The sequence below is a fragment of the Tinamus guttatus genome, unplaced genomic scaffold (assembly GCF_059628265.1).
Source record: "Tinamus guttatus ecotype Peru unplaced genomic scaffold, ASM5962826v1 Tinamus_guttatus_pri_ptg000459l, whole genome shotgun sequence".
Classification (NCBI taxonomy): Eukaryota; Metazoa; Chordata; class Aves; order Tinamiformes; family Tinamidae; genus Tinamus; species Tinamus guttatus.
In genome coordinates, this window is record NW_028288993.1 from 4,566,291 (window position 1) to 4,585,669 (window position 19,379).

At 37.5% G+C, this 19,379-nt stretch overlaps 1 protein-coding gene across 1 annotated transcript in view; it reads left to right on the forward strand.

Annotated features, from left to right (window-relative positions):
* CABIN1 (calcineurin binding protein 1) overlaps positions 1 to 19,379 on the forward strand; it is a 96,575-nt gene that overhangs the window by 17,357 nt on the left and 59,839 nt on the right. Inside the window, exons 20-27 of the mRNA XM_088532373.1 lie at positions 975 to 1,181; positions 1,597 to 1,742; positions 3,136 to 3,397; positions 3,774 to 4,034; positions 4,595 to 4,746; positions 5,311 to 5,489; positions 11,738 to 11,920; positions 13,750 to 14,087. Of these exons, the coding sequence (XP_088388499.1) occupies positions 975 to 1,181; positions 1,597 to 1,742; positions 3,136 to 3,397; positions 3,774 to 4,034; positions 4,595 to 4,746; positions 5,311 to 5,489; positions 11,738 to 11,920; positions 13,750 to 14,087 (1,728 nt within the window). The remainder of the gene's footprint in view (positions 1 to 974; positions 1,182 to 1,596; positions 1,743 to 3,135; positions 3,398 to 3,773; positions 4,035 to 4,594; positions 4,747 to 5,310; positions 5,490 to 11,737; positions 11,921 to 13,749; positions 14,088 to 19,379) is intronic.

Below are 19,379 nucleotides of genomic sequence, written 5' to 3' on the forward strand. Positions count from 1 at the left end.
GCCCTGGAAAGGGGATTTCAGTTTTAAGAGAGAAAAGAGCAGGTCAACAATCCTCTGTCTGAAGCACAATTGACTTGTTAAAAACCTCAGATGATTCTGCATTTATCAAATGTAAGTGGTTACAGAATTATAAATGAATAAGTATTTTATTCAGTCAAAACAATTGTCTGACGGCTTTGACAGGCCTTTTAAAATTCATTTAGTACTTGTGATTTTTTTTTCTCAAACTTATCTTCAAAAAATAAATAAAAAGATAGAAATAGCTAAGGAAAAGAGAATTAGTGGATGAATACCCTTGGCCAGAAACAGTCTTGTCCCACTGGGCACCTCTGGATTAAAAAGTCCATACTGAGATAGTTGACAGTATGATTTTTTTTTTTTTTTTTTAGTACACCTGCGTTTTTCATGTTTTCCGTAGAGAAGCAGAATTTCCTGGGAATGAAATGAAGGAGGGGGAAAAAAACCCAACAAACCTCAGCCCAGGAGAGGAAAACTGTGAAAAACATACTTTATCAAGAAGAAAAATGAAGGCGGAAAATGAGGAATGAACTGAAGTGAAAGTACATTTCTTCAGAGTCTTAAAACTCTGAGTCTCAGACTTTTGTCTGGCAGCCATTTAATTTATTTGCCTTGAGTTTAAAATTTGAGTTGTAGAGCCAGTGTAGCTTTTCCCTTCTTTTATTTCTTTCCAGAATCTCAGGGTCACTTAGGATGCTTGCAGTTGATTCTTGCCCGTTTTCAGTAGGATTGACTAAGCTACAGCCCAATGCCTTAGTCTTTAATCGGAGAGCAGTTAATGGGAGCAGCATATAATGACAGTAGTTTTAATTCTCTTTTTGTGAGGTTTAATTTGTTTCCTCCTAGAGTAATATGTATTTTGTGCTAACCAAAATAGTCAAAAAAACTAACCATTAGTTGACCTTTGAATTTTGGAGTTTGAGATAATCTTTCCCTCTTGTTTTCTCCCTCTTCAGGTGGATTTAACATGGGAAGATGCCTTGTTTATGTTTGAATATTTTAAGCCTAAGACGCTTCCAGAGTTTGATAGTTACAAAACCAGCACTGTGTCTGCTGATCTGGCCAACCTTTTGAAGAAGACTGCAACAATTGTTCCCCGAACAGATAAACCTATGCTGAGTTTAGATACTGTCTCTGCCTATATTGAAGGAACATGTAGCAAGGTATAACTAACTGTTAGTTATAGAAATTAGAAAACTATTAGACTATTCATTTAACTACTAGAAAAATAGTTAAAGAAGTCTAAGGAGGAAAAAGATATTTATTTTCATGTTGACTTTGAGTTTGTTTGGGGAGTGAGTACCTTTTGATGTTGGATTTCCTCCATGAACTGCATTTAAGTGAGATGAAAATAATGCTGCCAGAGCTGAAATGCTGATTAACATGGAGTTAGTATGAGATATTCATTAGTGTTAATGTGCTCTAAAGCTATGGAATGTTTTTGCTCTCTTGATACTCAATAGCTTTATGTTTTTTTGACAAACAAAGCTATTTTCACTTCCAGAAAGAAGCAAGTGTGCAGCTCTTGTAATATGTATGCTTTATTAACCTCTAATTATGAATTTGCTTATTTTTCAGGCCCCATCTCTCCCAGATGGTGCAGACTATTCTCCACCAGTAGTGACTGAGTTGTACTATCTTCTGGCAGACTATCATTTCAAGAATAAAGAACAATCTAAGGCCATTAAGTTTTACATGCATGACATTTGTATTTGTCCAAACAGGTCGGTATTGTTGAATTGCTGCATGTAATTCATTCTTCTCATTTGTTTAGTATTAAAAAGCTCAAATTTATTTCCATGTTAAGAGTAAAGCACCTAAGAGATTAACTATTTAGATTTACTCTTTTCTAAGATTATTTTATTTTGCTGCTAGAGAACCACTCAGAATCAAGCCCAGCAGCTGAGTGATGCTTAAAATTAACACTTTTTTCTTGCTAGTTTACAGTTGATTGAAATACCACTGAGATTTTTTTTCTCTTAACAATAAAGTGTGCTTTGGGAAACACTCTTTAGACTGAACTGCAGAAATCTTAAAACCCTAGCTTGAATGGTTTGAGAAAGCAAGCTATTTCTGAGTTCAGGGCCACTGCAGAGACAAAAGGGAACATGAAGGCCCAGAGCAATTTTATAGATGTAGTTTAATGTTATTGAATCTGCTTGCTTGAGAACTGCAATTAGATCACTAAAGCTTTTTTTAAAGCCTGACAAACTTAAAAAATCCTATCAATCCATAGATTTTTTTTAAACACTAAGCTTATAAATAAATGATTGTGCAATGCAGATTGACTTTAATCTATGAAATTTTGTTGCTCAGAGGAAGCTTAGTGTGGAAGTTGCTTCTTCAGTTGTGTGTATTGCAGGTCGCTTTCCATTCTGCCCAGGAATTTCTCTATTAAGGTCACTTAACAAAGGATTAGACTTGTAGTTGTAATAAGCAAGCAAAAATGTGAAAACATTATGAATGCCACTGTTCCTTTTGTGTCAGAATCATGGTATAATTGAAAAATTCCAGAGTCATTGACCCCAAATGTTAATTTGAGATTACATAAAGTGGAAACTACACTTCACACTGTATTGTCAGGATTTAATAAACAAGGCTGAATAATTATCTTTCTCCTTAGAAAGCCATCTTTCTAGTTCATCAAAATTTGCCTTTAGGGATATATTTTGGTTTGTGTGATTTCTGTTTTGGAAATTGATGCTGATAATAAAAATCATTCACCTTTCAGTCCAGCACTATAAATTGTCATAAAGGGCTGCAGAAATAACAGGACGTTTGGACAGGACAACATGGCTACTTAGAAAAGGAATCAACAGGCATGTTGCTCTTGGAAATATGGATATACTTCTTTTGTATGGCAAATAACTGAAATTAGATTTGCATATGTAATCAATATTGAAGGTAGTGCTTTTTTCAGAAACCATTTTTAATAAAATCAGTACAATTTAGGTTTGTACAGAGTCTTTATTGCTGTGAGAAGGAAGAGAAGATACAGAATCTGTTTTGAAAGAGCACATGAAGAAGAAAATTGGAATATAGTAAACTGAAAGTTGTTTTTGTCATTCAAGGTGATGCGTAGGGAGTGGTTCATGTCTGACATTTTTGCTTGCATAGGTTTGATTCATGGGCTGGCATGGCTCTGGCTCGAGCAAGTCGTATTCAAGACAAGCTGAACTCTAACGAACTGAAAAGTGATGGCCCCATCTGGAAGCACTCTACTCCTGTCTTGAACTGCTTCAAGCGAGCCTTAGAGATTGACAGCTCTAATCTCTCACTGTGGATTGAATACGGCACCATTTCCTATGCCCTGCACTCGTTTGCATCCCGACAGCTTAAGCAGTGGAAATCGGAACTTCCCCCTGAAGTCGTGCAGCAGGTGGCTGCTCATTTAGAGCAAACTTTTAAAGTTATATAATCTTTTAAACCAACAGCTTCCTAATTAAATACGTTCTCTATGCTACATCTTAGACTGTATGTATACTAATTAATAGCAGAAACTCTCATATTTATTTGTATAAATTGGTGTCAAACATTACTTGAAGTTTTATTGTGACTTATTTTCTAGAAAAAAAATCAGTTTAGTCTTGATGTTTGAATTATCTTTTATAGGTTCTACAAAATTATGTAAACCTTTTGGATATGTACTTAGGCATTTTTAGGTGCAGGAGTGTTTTTGTTTTGTTTTGTTTTGTTGCAGTATTTGTCTCAGGCAGAGCAAATACATGTATTTTCAATGGTGTGTTCTGTCATAGATGGAAGAGCGCCGAGACAGCATGTTGGAGACAGCCAAACTGTGTTTTACATCAGCATCTCGCTGCGAGGGAGATGGTGATGAAGAGGAGTGGCTTATTCATTACATGCTGGGAAAGATTGCAGAGAAGCAGAAACAGCCTCCTGTTGTCTATCTACTTCATTACAAACAGGCAGGCCACTACCTGCATGAGGAAGCTGCGCGATATCCAAAGAAGATTCACTACCATAATCCACCAGAACTTGCCATGGAGGCACTGGAGGTAAAAGTGGAAGTAAAATACCTAGACTTGCAAACATTGTTCCTTACAGATAACAGAATTCCAGTTGCTGTTTGCTCTTGTCAGGTGTTCATGTTGCTTTGCATCTGGGAACATTTGTGAGATTAATGCAGAATAGAATCAAATGTGTTATCCAGACTGCTGGAGTTTGCTGTGCTCAGTTCACTAGTCAGTTTTCAGATCTATGTGTGGGTAGATTTCACCATTATCTCATCTCTCTGACAGCATAAGGTCAAGCATCTATTTGAGTAATACTTAGAACAACTTTGCTTCCACTCTGCAGGCTGGTAAAAATAATGTGTTTGAAACCTATCCAGTGGTAACCATCCACATCTGCTTTCACTGCTGTGTTTCATCATTTGCAAGGGAGTTGTTGTTCTACTTTACAAGCAACTTAAAAAGGCACGAAAAATCCTGTTTAAGTAAGTTTAGGTAGCAGACAATTGTCTTTGCAAACTCTTGCAGTTCCTACAGAGAAGGACCACAACTGTAACTATAGTTACAAATTTTCTACTGGCTGATTAGACTTTGGTGTTTTCTAGGTGTACTTTCGACTTCATGCTTCTATTTTGAAACTTGTGGGGAAACCAGACTCTGGGGTAGATGCAGAGATACTGGTTGGTTTCATGAAAGAGGCTTCTGAAGGACCATTTGCCAGGGGTGAGGAGAAGAACACCCCAAAAGTTGCAGAAAAGTGAGTGCTAATTTCCAGGAATATTCTCTGAAAGCAAACGTGTTCAAAATAAGAGCAGGTTATTTGTGTGAAATATCTCTCCATACAGCTGTGTGAATGCTAAACTACAATATAAGAATTTTTTAAATGAAGGTAGAAGAGATATCAACTGAACAAAGTGATTAGAATTAACTTCAATATAGATTCCAGGTATCATATACAATTAGATTGTATGCGAATCTGCAGTCTTTTCAGTAATTGACGCAGCGTAGGCAGCAAGGAAACAAATTGGAGTGACTATTATCTTGTGATCTGTTTTGAAGCCACTGTCTTTATTAATAAAATTATTTTTAACTATAGGCAGACCTAAAAGCAAAATTCTGGGGATAGCTTAAGTAAGAGACTTTAGAATTTCAGTCCTTGAATTTGTCTTGCTAACAATTGGAAGATAAAGAATGTTTCCTTATTGATCAGTAATAGGGAAAAAATTAAGCTCTGGCTTAAAAAGTAATTTAGAATTTTCTAGTAAGATTTGATTACTGTATTGGAAATATTGCACTCTCTAATTTTTCTCCCTCATTCCAGGGAAAAGACTTGCATGATTGATGAAGACTCTCATTCTTCAGCTGGAACAGTGCCGGGCCCTGGAACTTCCCTCCCCTCCTCCTCTGGTCCAGGTCTGACATCCCCACCTTACACAGCCACTCCAGTTGACCACGATTACGTCAAATGTAAAAAACCCCGTCAGCAGGCAACGCCGGACGGTACAGTCCCTGTTCTCAATACTGGCAGCACAGGGAGGTGCTCTAATCATGGGGGGTTTGACCAGGAATGATCAAACTGCTCATTGAAGGAGGGTGATGGGTCTGTGGTAACACGGGCAATATTGAAGCTCATTATTTTTAAAAATTCACAATGCTTTAAATAGAATCAATGCACAGTCAGAGCTTTAAATACAAATTTCAGAGTTGTCACCTGCCACTATTGACACCTGTCATTTACTCTGAATGGGAGTATTGAGAGGAATTTGCAGCTGACTGCATTTTTGGTATTTCTCCCATCTCTAGAGCTAAATGGCTGCCTCAAGTTTATTAGAAAAGATGTGGATTTGGTCTTTAGAAAACTGGAGCAAATTTAAATGCCTGTGTGAACCAATTGGGTGAAAATTTGAACTGTGGCTGAGAAGTCGAAGAAAAAAAAATGCAAAAGAAGGCAGGATTATCCTTTTTGAAGAAGGCAGGTGGCAACTACATTGAATGTATCATGTTATCAACACAGTGATTTGCATGGTAGTCCTGTAGATTTCATCTTTTAATTTTTTCTTTATCATTTACAGTGACTGGTTAGCAATTCATCTTATAAAGTGTTAACATAAATAATTGGGTTATAAAACCAGAAGGTAGGGCATTATCACAGTGTTACTGCAAAGCTTTTGTAATATAATACGCTTATATATTAGAAATTATGTTACTATTTAACCTGACACTATTTTTTTGGCTAGAAGTTTTATTCTGAGTCTACTCTTCTGGCAATTTGTTTTCTCATCTGGATCTGCTATACAGCACTCAGGAATAAGCAAATTAATTTGCAATTTATAGCTTAGTGTTGAGAGAATATGACAGGCCTCATAGAAGTTCTCAGCTTGAAACCAGTTTATTTCTGGAGGGAGGGCTGCTTGCAGGCTTGTGGTCATTTTTTTGGAAGAACAATAGTCATAAAAATATTTTTACTGATGCAGTTTTGAAACCAACATGCACATGCCTGGAAACTCTGCAAGGTGAATTTTTTCCTTTTTCCCTAATGGATAATTCTTGGAGGAACTGGCAAAAGTTCCTTCTGCCCTTTCACTACATTGTGTATAGAGATGTTCATTTTCTCCATGCTTACATTTCAATCTGAAGTAATTCATTACACTGTTTTGGTATCATATGTAATTTATTAATGTGAATAAGTTACTCAGTGGTCAGACTCTTCTATTATTTAGCCTTATGATACCTTCTTGACAAGGCAAACAGCAAGAGAGCAAATATTTAAATATATTCTAAATAGTGCGTCCTAGGAGGAGCAGTTCTGCCTAAGACTACATCTGTTTTGGTCCTGCAGACTGATGGGACGTTCCCAGGAGACAGATAAGTTAGATGCATATTCAGGGATTTGCCATTAGTGCATTCTCTCAAAGTAAGGTATTCTGGGCTGTGGCATCCTAATTGCCTGATGGAGCAAAGCTGGCTCCTTAGCAGAGCCTGAAGGTGCAGGCTGAGGAACATCTCCACCTGTCAGGCCTGAAGGAGCTGTTCTTGGGTCTGCTGGCTTAGCTAGTTGGCGTGTAGCAGCACTGCTGTCACAGCAATTGGAAATGGCAGCTGCCCAAAGAAGCCAAGTTGGGGTGATCTTTGAGCTGGCTGTGTGTAACTATGACAAGCAGAATTGCAAAGCACTCTGTCATTCATCATGTCTTGCAAGTTGCTGGCAAAACCGAACTCTGGATATGGCACACTGAGGAGCCCCAGGAAATTGAAATATTTGCCTTGGGCTACTGCAGATGGAAGGAGAGCTAACAGGCTGAGCAGCGCCCAGAAGTCTTCCACTTTTATATTACTACGTATACTGTCCTCCTTTGCATGCATTTGCATTTTACTTGTATTTAAAATATATACTTTTGAAGTAAAATGCTCTTGACATCTTGCATGTAATCACATCACTGAAGAAGACTGGTGCCTGCTTTTCCATTTTATTATTCCTAAAAATAGCAAGAAAAAAATCCATCATTCAAATACTCTCTAGATTTTTTTCCTTACTATTCTGACAGAAATTGAAAGTATCTCTTTGTCTGTTCACAGACAAGACAATTTGGCCCAAATTCAGCCTGGATATTTATTCTTACTGTGACCTGGTAATACTGTTGTTTGCTCTTACTCTAGTATCAGTGTTGTTGATCATATACAGTATAAACAGAACAACAGAACTGCATAGACTCTCCCTCCAAAACGAAAGTAGTTCAGCAGTGACTGGGATCCCGCTCAGCCAGGCTGCTGAGGTGCCTCCTGTTTCTTTTCAAGTGCTACAGTTGAAGAAAATATGACCTGCAAGGACAGAGAGAGAAGACTGGGTTATTCTAGGAATGAAAGGTTAGTCTAGGGAAGAAAGTGGAGGCATGATAGCAGCGTTCCCTAACCAGTGTCCAAGGCTGTATGAAGAGTTACAAGTGAGGGAAAAATATCTCTGGCTTTCCCTGCCCATGAGGGACAGAACAGGAGGTAATAGGCTTAAATTGCATTAAGAAAAATTCAGTCTGGGGATTAGGAAAATAGTATTAGCGTAATTTTAGGAAACATTTAGCAAATACAAATGAAACGCTAAAATATATTCTCAGGAGAGGGTATAATACTGGAACACCTCAACACTGGAAGCACTTAGTGATACAACCATCCGCCAGGAGTGAGGGAGGTGTATTTGGTCCTGTTGGAAAATGCAATGATATAGATAAGCTTTATTTTTCTTTCTTTAAACAAAATCTCTGCCAGTGTGCCTTCCAGTGCAGCAAATTATTTCAGTACAAGCAAGGCAGAATTTACTGTACAGCCAGGAAGGAACCAGTAAATACAGCTTGTAAAGTAACTAAACTTCTTTCTCCTCATGGCAGCTGTTAGCCCAAATCTCCTCCAAGGAGAGAGGAGTTTTGCTGAGTGGCAGCTGTTAGGTGCAGCTGACTAGCTGCTGTCATGTGTGTAAAATAGGCAGCAGCTTTTTTCTTTTCTTGTCTCTCCATTCAGCAGCATCTTTTCTTCCCTTCTGTTACCCTGTCGTTCCTGGTGTCACCCCATCTGTTGCTGTTTTATAACCCACCCACAGTCCTCCCTGCCCCCCTCAATGTGCATTTAATAGTGGACACCTGAGATTTAGACTAACACTAGCCACGAAAAGAAAACTAGGAAACATGAGGAAAAGGGAACCACACAGCTACCCAGTCTATCTTTAGGTGGGTTATTCCCACATTTACCTTGCACAGCTAGATGGCCAGTGTTAAATATAAAAACAGGCTTTCTCGTTGTCTTCCTTTACACATCCAGCCTGTTTACAGTCATCAAAGAAGGAGCAGAGTACAGATTTCAAGCTGTTTAAGTTTAGCTAAATTTTGCACTAAGAACTGAAGCTAGTGCAGAAAGCAATGAAAGTATTAAAAGGAATCTGAAGAAATATGGCTTCTAAAAAGTGAGCTGGAGGATTGTTGCAAGGATTTTGTTTTGTTTTCTCTGCATATGCCTTTTGTATTGATATTTGGTTGCAAATTGTGATGATGGTATGCAGTTGACATATGCAGTTCACATTACTACTGCAGTATTGAAACGTCTTATGGTTTAAGTTTTCACCCATGTCTGTAGTATGTTATGTGTAGTTAGATGTAGTCATCCTATTTTTGTGTTTGTCGTTGCCTGATTTCTTTTGCAACCAATATTGCCCGTGCTGCCTCTAACCTTTACACAAATCTCTGTTCCCCAGGCATTCTCTTCCTGCTTTTACCTGTCACGGCTTGCTTTTAATAATTGGCAAAACCTGCATGATACCTCACTGGGAAAGGCCACTTGCTTCATGCTATGGGAGATGCCCCACTTCATAGTTTGTTGTCCTGTAATTCTGCAAATGTTACAATGCTGCACTTTTTTTGTGTGTGTCTCTGTAAATGGGTGTTCTCAACTTTCTGATGAGTCAAAAATGTTCTTTAAGACTCTTTTTGCACCAAGCTGTCACTCATGCCAAACTAAGTAAGCTTCAAGGATGGAGCGGATATATCTATGCATAAAAAGAATTGATTTTGTAAAATGAAAGTTAACCTTCAAAGTTCAGTCACCTGTAGTTTAGAATTAAATCTTCATGTCCACTGAACATGTGCCGTTCTAGTCTATGGCACTGGATGCTCATTCTGTTTCAGTATGCTCCATTTTTGCTTTTCCCAGTTTTGGATGCTTTGGATAACTTTTGGATATTACCCGCTATCATGCGTTCTATGGGCACATGTAAATTCATACGTGTGTATACATGGGCTTTTCTGGAAACTTGCTATGTCTTTATTTGCTCATTATTCTGTATTTGTGCATTTGAGTATTCTTACCTAAATGCACTAAGTTCTGCTTGCCCGTGTTGTGTCCTATTTCTGAAGATCACATCTCCAGCTCATTGAGATCACTTTCAGTACTAATCTCTGCCAAATTCTCTGACAGGTATTATATCTTATGTTCTCCAGTCCCTGAAAACTTTCTCTGTAATGGTTGAGAAGTAACTGCTGAAGTGGGAGTTCAGTGGTATCCATCTGTACCACAGAATGTTATTAAAAATTTATAAATGAGTCATTGAAAGTTTGGAAGTTTGGTTGACCTCTCTTCAGAATCCTTCTCTTCTCATTCTCTGTAATTCTATACTTTCTATAGAAAATTTGGCATCATTAACCAACCATAAAACTTTCAATTAAGAAAGTTTACTGTTCCCCCACTCTTTTTTTGAGATACTTTTGTTCATTGGATGGGGATATTTTCTGTGTGTGTCAATGAAAAGCCAAAGAATTTCATAAAACTTTGTTCCAATTTTTTGGAATCTTGATAAGCAAGACCTGATCTGCAAGTTGAAAGTCTGCAGAGGGATTTATATTGATAAACGAAATTCATCGGAGGCCCTTATTTCTCTCATGATCATGTGCAATTTGGATGGAAGGAAGAGATTTAATTAAATTAGCAGCTCATCTCAAGCAAGAGTCTTTTCTGTTTTTATTTTGCTTCTTGATCATATCAAGAAAATTAATTAATAAGATAGCAGTGGGACTACCTAGGCAGTGACTATACCATGCCTCTTGGTTAAGCAATTCATATATCTTAATAAAGGTGTACCTTAATTTACCATGGTAAATTAATCTTGGTCTACAGATTTAGAGACACTGACCTTTACAGGAAATCTGCTTTGGAAGCTGAGCTCTGCTGGCGCAATATTGCAGAAAAATGTCAGTTTTCTATCCCAGTAGGAAAAATATGTATGCATCTTTGTGTCTTTCTCTTGGAGGTATTAGATTTCTTTTTTTTTTTTTTTTTCTCCAGTCATGTAGTTTTGCCCTGACAGTCCCTGGTGGATATGGACTTGCTTGTATCAGGTGGCTTTCAGACATGGGTGAAACATGTTGTCTTTCTAAGCTACATTCTAAGCTACAACTGTTGTCCCTCTTCGTCACAATCCTGTACAACTGTCTGTCTTGCACTGGAACAGCTATTGGTGGATCAACACCTTTGCCCATAATACTCACCCAAGGATATGTGTCAAGGCTGTGCCACTTTTCTTTTTGTACTGTCTAGTGTCTTGATGTCCAAGAGTTCTCTGTCCTAGACCCAATTTTCTGGGTTGTTTATTTGCCGTATGAAATTATCTTTCAGGACACTTAATGATCAGCATCTAAGAGAAGCAGGATAGATGACATCAGTGATTAATCCTGTCTTGTCCTTTCTAATAATAGTTTTTTCTCTCCTTCCCAAGTATTTTTTACCAATATTGATGTCTTTAATTTCCCTTATCAAATGGGTTTTGTGTGTGAGACACACAAAAAAAATATAGAGGATGCTTTTCAAAGAAAATGGCAGAGTAAAATTTGATAGGATGATGCAACATCAGAAATAGTGTCCTCAACTGCTTGTCACATTTAAATGTCGCTTTGTTGAACAAGGTTCCAGGGTTATATTCTTGGAAGAAATCTACTGGGGAGGGGAGCACCCTCGTAAAGTAATGTTCAGTAATACCTTATGAAGGAAGACCCAGGGTTTTCATTTTTTTAGTGCAAAATTGTGAGTTATAATGAGTATCTTGAAGCCAACAAATTTAAATACCTTTTTGACAACAGAATGGGTGGTGGTTATGGATCTAGTGTTGCATTTGGAAGGGATTTGCAGAGTGGGTGCAGTTCTATGTTACTGTTACCGAGATGCAAGCAGCAGCTTGATGGGGATGAAACTACATTTCTTCTTTCTCTGTTTTGCAGAGAGGAGTCAGGACAGCACTGCAGCAGTGCTCTCTGACTCCAGTTCCACGCAGGATATGTTTAATGAGCCTGCCAGTTCTCAAGACAGCCTGAGGAAGTCTTACACGGAGAAGAGGATTTCTGCTCCCTGTGCTGATGCACTGATACCCCACAAAGAGACCCCGGGATCTACAGAGGAAAAGAGTATGACCAATTTAATAGATAGGATCAGCTAGTATATTTTAATTGTAATGTTTTTTTCCAGCATGCATAAGTGTTGAAAAAAGCTGCACTGTGAGCATTTTAATTAGACATTATTGCTGCGTGTGTGTGTGTAGCTTGAAATTAGAGCTATTTATTATTCATATAGCCATCATCCCAAGTTGCTTTATTTAAAATCCTTATGTACTGAAGATTATCTGTTAAGTTGCTGTCTTTGTTGACCATTTGGCTCTTTCCTTCTTTCCTTTGATATTTATGCCCTTTTTGTTCTGGCCCAGTAACAGACTGACATTCGTTACCTAAAAGAGCATAAGTAGCAGAATTAGATATTTTATTCCACTGGATACTTTATCTCCATAGAGAAGTGGAATTGCTGTCTGCCACAGTTTCTCATAAAAAATATATTAGTGTTCCGTATTCCTCCAGAAAAAAAATGTTTCCAAAAAAAAAAGAAAATTAGACCTTCCAGTATCCATTAGCTGGAATTTCCCTCACTCTTTGTACAGTTGGATGCGACAGCTGGGCAACTGGGCTTCATTAGAGTAAGAGGTATGGAAAACAAAACTGTTGTATTAATTTTCCCCATGCTTCTGGCTTGTGTGCCCTTTGAAACGTGGGCTGGTAAGCCTTTTCTGCAGCAAAGACTACATTTTAGTCTCTTCTGCCTTCACATATATGTGAAATAAGGTGTGTGAATAGCCTTGATTCATTTCACTGATCTCACTGGGAAAAAAGTGCCTGCTAATTATTTTTTTTTATCAATGTTGCATGTATATAAAAACTTTTGTAGTTTATTTTTAATAATATTTTACTTCAGTTTTGCCGGAGTTAAGGAAATCTGTGGTGATATGTCTGTGCATGTATAGTAGTAGGTTTCAGTCTCTAAATTTATAAAATTGTGCTTACATTTCTATTAATTCCAGTAACCTTTTGGAAGTTGAATTCAATTCTTCAGATTTATAGTAAGTTGTGCTGTTGCCACCAGCTGTATATCTGGAAAATTGTCCAATGCAGTTTTGCATTAGTGATTTTTATTAGAACAAATGTTATATCTGAAAAATACTTTCCTGACTTAAATATTATTAAATATCAGAGTTACGTATTAAAAAACTTAAATGATACCTGTATATTTTTAGGTGCACTGTATATGTATTAAATGGGAAATAGCTGAACATGCTGTCATTACCTGTGCTACATGAGCTGCTAAACAAATTCCACTTGTTTGAATTGTCTAAGGCATAATTAAATTACAACAAGATCCAAAAGTAAGGCAACACCTTTGTAGACTAAAGGCTTATAGAGTTGCCATATATAAGGTACTTGACAAAAAATGTTTTTAGGAAATGCTTGAAGATTCATACCATAATGCTATCTGTGAAGTGATGGTGAACAGATTTTTTTTTTTCTAAGCATTTTTGAATATTTTCTGGCCTGGAAAACATTATCGTCTTCAAGTTCAGCTTTATCAGGGAATAGGCTTTAGCAAAGTAATCCTTGTTTAGTGGCCCATTGGGAGACAGAGTCTACTGCAAGAGGTTCATTATCCAAGCAAAGACAGTAAAAGTCTGTGACGGGTTTTTCTTCTGCTCCTGTTCTCTTCCAACGCTGCATACATTGTGTGCTGGATAAGCTGACTCGGGGAAAAGTCCCGAGGAAAGAAGGCAGAGAGCTCAGTACGTGGCTCTGTTAATGAGCTGAAGATGAGTTCTTTATTAAACACCAAGAGTAGTAATACGTTTTCAAGTTCGAAGCTGTGCAGCAGTGGGATAATTCTGTGTATCCAGTCATACAGTCTGCTGTTAATGTTCTAGTTACAGGAAAGTCAGAAGAGCTGCTGGAGAACTCAGAATCTCACCATTCTGCTGAGCCCGCCGGCCAAAAAGTTCTGCTGGATGCTCAGTCTGCTTCTGGCAACCCCACCAAAGCTGCGATCCCCCCACCCTCCCAGGGGGACTGCAGAAGGAAACCTGAACCTTGTGGAGATGCATCCGAATTTCCTCAATCCCTTCCAGCAGACCTCGAGGAGCAGCGGAAGCTCCTGACCGAGCAGTGCATCACCTCCTTCTGCCTCTGCCTCAGCCGCTTTCCCCAGCACTACAAGAGCCTCTACAGACTGGCTTATCTCTACACATACAGCAAAACACACAAGGTAAGACAGCCACTGATGCAACAGCTGGTTGGTTTCTTGCCTGAGTAAGTAAATCATCTTGCCATTTGTGTTGGTTCAGGAGTCGCAAGATTAAAATGCAGTTTGTTTACTCCAGTTTGGGTTGAAGCTCTGCTTTGGAAAGTTTGCTGCTCCTGCATTGTTTATGATTCATGGGCAAGACCAGATGAGTAGGAAATTCTTTTTTTTTTTAATTGAACTAATTTTTTTGTCATTCAGCAAAGAAATAGCCTTCAGATATATCACGTGTGATGTTCTTGTAAAAATGGCAGTAGCTATTTATTAAAAAAGTGGACTGAAAAGTGACTTGAAGGCAGAAATTCATCTGTATTCATGTAAAAGCACATCATGTGACACAGACATGCTTTCTGGGCATCTTGGATAATTTTCTATAGAATGAAAGTTTCCCTAGTGCCAGATCAAAGAAATAATTGCCTTAACTCACATAAGGTGTTAGTCTGGTCTTTAACGTGTAAGATTTGATGGTTTTGTGAGTTTGTAGCAAATAAAAGCACTAGATTTCTTGCTGCATTTGTGGCGTCTCATGTTACTATATAGTTTAGGGTAGTGCATCTTAGTCATAAGGAAATAGAGTGGTTTCTCTGAAATGATACTTTTTAGTCAATCAGCAGTATTTTCATAGGACTCTAAATGGATTCCAGTTTGTTTTGAAAGGACTATTATGGTGCAATCCAGAAAAAGAAGCTAATATAAAGCTACCATTGAAATATAATTATTATACATCTACCTCCCATCATACAGTTGGGGAAGGCCCAAGATCTTAACACCTACATGCATTCTATTCATCTCTTAGGAACATGTGCTTTACCTAATACTGTGCAGAGGGTTAGTACAGCTACCTGATGACTGTTTAGGTATAAAATCCTAACCATTTCTGAACAGTCGTTGTACTAAGAAATGGGGCTTGACAGAAATATGGCTCAAAATACTCAAAAGTGGAATACTGCCTTTTTTTTTTTCTTCTGCTCCTTTGCTTTGTATTTTTGCCTTGAATATGACGATTATTTGCTGTTTAGAAATCATAGAATGAAAGTCAATCAGAAATCCTGCTGTGCACAGACCTGTGATAGTGGTTTAAACAAGGCATAACCAAGGCAGTGACCAAGTCTTGGTCACTGTAATAAATGGTAGCTGGATATCACTGCAGGAGTCTGGTAAAACCTGCTGCATGTTGATGCTATAGAACTTGCTCTGCAGGAAGTGTGATTTTTCTTTTTTTGTATTTCTGCTATGTTAATCCTTTGTCTTTCTGAAATACTAGTTAGTCAAATGTATACAAATTGTAAATCCAGATTTATCAGTTCCTTGACTAATAGTGAATCAAGTTTTTTTAAAAAAAACTTGACAACAAATTTCGTACTTGAAAATGTTGTGTCACCTTGCATCCTGCAATGCATTTCTCCCTGAATTCTCTTCCCAGCCTGTATCAAAGCTTTTATGAATTGAATTTTCCCCCCTGTATTGCAGGACTGGAAACAAATCAAACCACTTAGTACCTATGATAGAAAACATATCAATAGCACTGCTTCAAACTGAGCAGCAACATGTATCAGCGATCAAGCGGAGGGTGTTGAACATTTCATTTTGCTGTACAGTGATTATCCAGAAAAATATGACCATTTTTTTAGGAAAACTTGTTTTGAAACATTTTGATGCTGTTTGTATGTGACAGTTGTTAATTTCTTCATGGAGCTAATCATTAAGAGGAGCTGCGGATTCTTGCAATCTGTCATTACGGTTGCTGACAAATGATTGTGTATCAACATTCAAAAAGAAAAGCTGCTGTTTTCAATTAATTGATTCAAATAGCATGTCCTTGCCTGAGGAACTACTTGCAAAATATTTTCTTCGGTTTCTTTTCTCTTGATGTCTTTCCTTTGCTCTTCATCTCTTTCTCTGCATGGAAACATAAACTTAGTGATTTGTGATGTTTTTCAGCATGAAACACAGTGTTGTCTAAATCTCTCTCCCTTTGGAACTCAATAAACTTGAATCTTGCCTGTTTGAGGCCAGTAGTTATCAGATTAAACTAGGACTGTTGGGTTTTACTGTCCTTTTAAAATTAGTTTTACTGCATGATAAACAACCACTCAGCAGCATTAAAAAAATATATCTTCCTGCTAATATAGATATGTACACTGCAGACTGGCACGAAGTCATAATTTTCTTTCTTAAACTACTGATTCAAGTTTTTTCTTAGAGCTATGTCAAATATCTGTGATACCTTTGACATTATGATACCCTGATATATCTTTGGTGGGATTTTTATTGCTAAACAAAATTAAAACTCAAAAGGCAGCTACTGCAGCAATGACGAGTGTGAGAAGAATACTTGGATATCCTGCTAACAGCCCACCCCATGCCACCCCATCAGAAAAAAAAAAAACCTAGATAGATCAGATTGAGTTGCTGTTGAGGCAGACTAGATTGCTGGTAAATTTTAGGAAGCTGAGATTAATTTTCAAATACATATAGCCGTGTTGGAAAATTCAGCATTTATGTGCCAGTGCCAGGAATTTCTATGAAGAATTTAGACTGCTGGCCAAAATTCGTGGTTGGCCAGGAAAGCAGAAGATTGGCAGGTCTCCACAGGGCACAGAACAACAAGCTTTCCATATGCAAGCTGTTTTCTCTCATGTTACACTATTACCGATTTTGCTGATCGGCGATTAGTAAAAATAGCAATTGGGCTTTTTTTTATTCTTTTAAACATCCTTTTGAAAATATTTCAACATTTTGGCTACGCATTCTGTTTTCTTCCCTCCCATCCCCAAAATTCTGCTTACTCTTTAGAGGCCATTTCTCTTTGTATTATTCTGTTATCACAGCAAATTTGTACATAGCTGCATTTTTCTCATATCGACTAAATGTGCAAGAAAGCAAGGGTGAATTTTCGGAAGTTATTTCATTGCCAGTTTAGGCAGTGCTTTTAGTTTCACATTCACCTTGTCTGTCTGGCTTGAAGAGCATTCTTTGTCCTTTGTGATCTTAGATTTTTATTTCCAAAATGGCAAGATGTTGTTCATCACTATGATTAACAAGTTCTGGGAAAACTGAATATTTGCCTTCTTGTCATGGCTTGGTACATAGAGTGGGTCTGATATTATTCAACCAGCAGATTGTCAGGAAATAAAAATACTTATAAAACTTTTTTTTGTGGAACAAAAAATACTTTTCAAATCCTTGAAGATGCTTCTCGCATATATTGTTTGTATGACTTAGTTTCTCTTAATTTGGATCTGCTATTATGCCTGCTATTAACAGAGCCCCTAATGATTTTTAACAGTTATTTGCTAGCATCATGGTGTAATATCAGTAGTAGAAAACTGGAATACTTGACAAACTGGTACTGTTCATTAGCTGATCCCAGTGTACTCTCTGAAGGGTGGCAACTGACCTGTTTTGTCAAGTAATTAAAAAAAAATAGAAAAAAATCCAGTATCATGCTGTGCATTATATAGCTCTTAATACTATTTCGGGTGAAATGTCCTCTTCTACATTTACAAGATGAGGTTATGAATTTTGGTTCAGCAAGACATTATGAATTCACTGCCATGTTGTTCTATCTGTAGCTTTTATAATATTAATCATTCATTGACAGGACTGAGATAGTATCATAAGCCTTAAACTGCATGAATCAGTCTAAGTCCAGAGGCCGGTAACCATGATGCGCTTTACAAGAGAGACACCCAGGCCTGCCTCACTGTACTGGGAATGTGTTTTTTGCATCATCATTTTTAGGAAGACAATGGTAGTTGTGTTGATAATTACTTTAATGTGGAAGTCTTTCTAATTGACACTACATGGATTATGTCAGGTATAATATAAAGTCAATATTGTGCAACTATTCAGTCAAACTAGACATAATGCACACAAAAATTACCAATTACATATACACTTAATCTATAGGCACACTTACAGACAGACATAATATGTTAGCTGAATATATCTAAGTGTTTTGATTAGAAACAGTAGGATTGTAATGATTCACCTAAAATGAACCTTCAAGCTCAGTAGTTTATTCTACTTTTGCTTGATACTGTTGCACTAGTTCTTAATGAGACCAAGCCTATATGTTTTGTAGACCTCTCAGCAACACTTCTGAATTCCTGGGTTAGGTAGAGGTGGCTTTTGACACCATGGAGTTAAGGGATATCCATCGCTGTGGTGATTCAGATTTCCACTTTTGTGACCATGAGAGATTTTCCTTTTTCATTCTGACAATGCAGGTAAACTTTTCTGCAAGTTGCTGTCAGTCATCCTGCCTTTGACTCTTGGGGTGATGAGGATGTGGGAGGCAATTGCTGAACTGGAAAGAGTACTCTGTAATTGCCCTGAGTCAGCCAGCTAAATCCAGCACTTCAGATTGGCAAGCAGTGTGCCAAGAAGAATAAATCCCTTTTGCTATGTCCTGGCTCCCTTCACCCACTCCTAATAACTCCATCGGCTAAAAACTGAGTGGAGCAGACTGTGAAATGTAATGAGCTGAGACCTGCTCAGGCGTATTTACAGGGAATAACTGATCATGCTGATTTAAGAAGGGCAGTGGAAAATCTGTAACTACATCTTTTATTCCCATTAGTTTTGATTGTGTGAAGTTACCGTGTAATTGCTCCATTTGTCTGAAGGATCTTTTTTGCTCCTAGCTAGGTTACGGTCATGATCTTGTTCAATAAGAGCCAACGAATTATATGTAGCAAATACATGCATATGGACACTCAGTATAATGTACATAGCATGTCCCAAGAACACGACACTACACTTAACGATATCTTTCAGTATAAAACTTAGATTCATAAATAATAACCATATCTTAACCAAAACAAGAAAATAACATGTAGACTGGGATTTATATATAGTCTGTGGCGGTGGTATCTCAAAGTTTTCCGTTTTGTTTTGTTTTTTTTTTTAAGATAGTTTTAGCTGTAAGATTCATATGAGCACATATGAACACTACAGTTCATTAAGCTGTGAAGCACAAACATCAAGCGTTTTTTTTGTTTTTGTTGCAGTTCTGTTTTCAGGGTTAGTAGAATCTCCTTATGCTTCCAATCACTTCTGATTAATAAAAATTTCTGGTTTGCAGATGTGATCTCCAGCTAATGCAAATTGGAATTCGACACTGTCATTTGCCTCTATTGAACAAAGTATCTTCCCGTTTCTTTTATCTTTTCTATATTAAAACTATCATCTTCTAAAAAAAAAAAAAAAAAAAAAAAAGCCAGTCTAATGCTCAGCTATGGAGTCATGAAG